The sequence below is a fragment of the Wasmannia auropunctata genome, unplaced genomic scaffold, assembly GCF_000956235.1.
Source record: "Wasmannia auropunctata unplaced genomic scaffold, wasmannia.A_1.0 LD321769.1, whole genome shotgun sequence".
NCBI lineage: Eukaryota > Metazoa > Arthropoda > Insecta > Hymenoptera > Formicidae > Wasmannia > Wasmannia auropunctata.
Genome location: NW_012041121.1, coordinates 995 through 3,600, shown reverse-complemented (window position 1 = coordinate 3,600; position 2,606 = coordinate 995). Strand labels below are relative to the sequence as shown.

At 27.6% G+C, this 2,606-nt stretch overlaps 1 protein-coding gene across 3 annotated transcripts; it reads left to right on the top strand.

Annotated features, from left to right (window-relative positions):
• Positions 1–408: 408 nt before the first annotated feature.
• LOC105460446 (luc7-like protein 3) lies at positions 409–2,238 on the top strand. Of its 3 annotated transcripts, none has more exons than XM_011706899.1 (3): positions 417–1,318; positions 1,799–1,986; positions 2,058–2,238. In XM_011706899.1, the coding sequence occupies exons 1-3, from the start codon at positions 975–977 to the stop codon at positions 2,063–2,065; spliced, it is 540 nt and encodes a 179-aa protein (XP_011705201.1). In that variant the 5' UTR covers positions 417–974; the 3' UTR covers positions 2,066–2,238. The 3 variants fall into 3 exon arrangements, with proteins under 3 accessions (XP_011705199.1, XP_011705201.1, XP_011705200.1); XM_011706898.1 differs by having other exon boundaries at positions 420–1,318; positions 2,160–2,238; XM_011706897.1 differs by having other exon boundaries at positions 409–1,318; positions 1,799–2,238.
• The last annotated feature ends 368 nt before the right edge of the window (positions 2,239–2,606 follow it).

Here is a 2,606-nt window from a genome sequence, read left to right as displayed (position 1 = left end):
GTTTAGTAAGTTTGTCAAGGCTATAAGGATAATATATAGGATAATACTATAAGGATAAAAATCATCTCTCTGCCAATAATGTGATTTACAAAATTTTTTGCAAAAATTGTGACGCTTATTCATATGTTAGCTAGATCAAAAGGCAAGTAAAAATAAGGGTCGAAGAACATAGGAAGAACTTTAAATTAGAACAAAACATTCGATTATTGCAGAACATTGCTCAATTTGAATCATACATTTGATTAAGACAATGTGAAAATTTTAGATTTTGAACGTAATTATTATATAAAGAGATTAATTTCGGAGATGATTTGCATTAAAGAGCAGAAAAATGGAATCAATTCTAACAAAGACACTGAAATGTTAAGCAGTGCTTATTTTAATATTCTTGACAAGCTTGCTAATAATAAATATTAGATACAGTGCCCTAGAAACAATATTTATAATTTCTTATCATTTTCCATCTTATTCGTTATCTGTCCATTTTACATTCGTGACACACATATTTTATATATATTCAATTCTTACATATTCTAATAAGAGGCTATCTTAAACAATTTGATATATTCTTTTGACATCAACGTAAGTTTTTTAAATTCATTTGACTAGAACTGTCTAATTAGTTTTTGGATGTAACAATTCATCTACACTTTCTTATTTTTTACAAATTTCTGAGATTCCAGAAATCTGCGTTTTTTACCTCTTACAGAGGATAATATTACATTTAACACTTGACTAGTTAACACTACACATTCTTTTGAATTTCAATCCACTGAATTAATTTATACATGTATACGTTAAATATAAAATTGTTTAATATTATCATTTTACATTGAATCATAAAATCTACTTTGTTACTAACTAATGGAAAAAATGAGACAAGAGATGATTCTTGTAATATTTAAAATCTGAATTTTTTATTAGGTAATATATTTCAACAATGGAGAAATTATGCTTACTTTATATTTCTAGCAATGAATCCAATGCGATCGACAACTTTCCGGGGCGATGAGGAGTCAAGATTAACACGTAATGAAGATCACAATACTTATTCAGTTTTACGTTCAAGAACCGAAGAAGAGAAGCAGAGGCGTAGACGAGAATGGCAACGCCAGCAAGAGCGAGAGAGACAACATGAAAAATTGAAGCAGCAAAAGATTGAGGAGTATGAAAGGAAACGCGCACAAGCTTTAAAATATGCTGAGGACAAATCTTCGCGTCATAGTCGAAGCAAAAGTAGTAGTGAGTCTCCCGCGCATCATCAATACAGAGGTAGATCTACATCAACTGCTTCCAAATCCGGTAGTCTGCATGAAAAGTGAGTTTACGACATATACAAGTATATGTCCGTATGATATTTGATAAGGTAACTGGAACTTGAAAATATCTGAAAAGGATATTTCAACGACATGAATTAAAAAAGTAAAAAAGATAATTGGTAATAATTTCTTTTTAGAGAAAATAGTTTAATACAAAAAATAGTATAAACAATAATAGAAAAATATTTATATTGAAAGTATTATTCCATTTGTTTATTGTTTATTAAAAATTGTTCGACCAATATATTATTATTGGTTACTTATCATGTCAATTTTACAGTAATATAGATGATAGTGATGATATTTTTAAAAGAACATGACATTTTATTAACAAAATAAAAGAATAAAAACATTTTTTTTAATATGAGCAAAAAAGAACATAATTCTTTAGAAGGATATTAAACAATAAAATATCTGGTTATTTTAATATAAAGTAAATAAATATAAAATTTAACACATTATGATTAAATTCTCTTTAGATTAGATGGGCCTACAAGTGGGACAGTACCTTTGTTCAGAGGTCCTCAGAATGCACAGATTAATACTATGGAACTCCGCCGAATCAAAGTTGATATTCATAGGAACATTCCTGTAAAAGGACCTGTTACTGAAAGATTAGAAAGAGATATACTTAATCCTGAAGATGTGATTGTCAAAAGAAGAGAGGGTAAACTGTTACATTTCTCTAAAACCTTTGTTTTAGAGAAATATGTTTCTCTAAATTCTTATTCTTTGCAGAAACTTAATTATTGTCTAGCACTGCAATGAATAAAGAATGGTGTTACAGATAAAGCATTGGCAGTAGTCTGCAGTAATAATAATAATATATCTCTATTGTAGCACTAAAGTTTTTGATATATTGGCACTAAATTGACACATCGATAAGTTTATTCCTTTCACCACTATGAAGAGTTTACTATAAAAAAATTAATAATGTACTCCATGAAGATAACATCAAGCAAGAAAAAATTTGTAATAATGAAGAACATTTGTGAATCTAGAAAAAAATTTGTCAACGCGAGAAAGGTACTTTATCCATTATTTTAGCATGACCTGTGATTTTTCCATAAAAGATATAAGGCAAATATTGAAGCAAAAACTTAAAATGTTCTTATAGAAGAATCTTCTATGATTCAGATTCAACAGTATGTTTAATTACTCAAATAATTTTCAAAGATTATCCAAATAATATATTGCATGTTTGGTATATTTTTAATATTTTCTTAATGCTTTCAAATTGCAAACATATACTTTATTCAAAGAATAATTAATTTTATTTAGATTTGT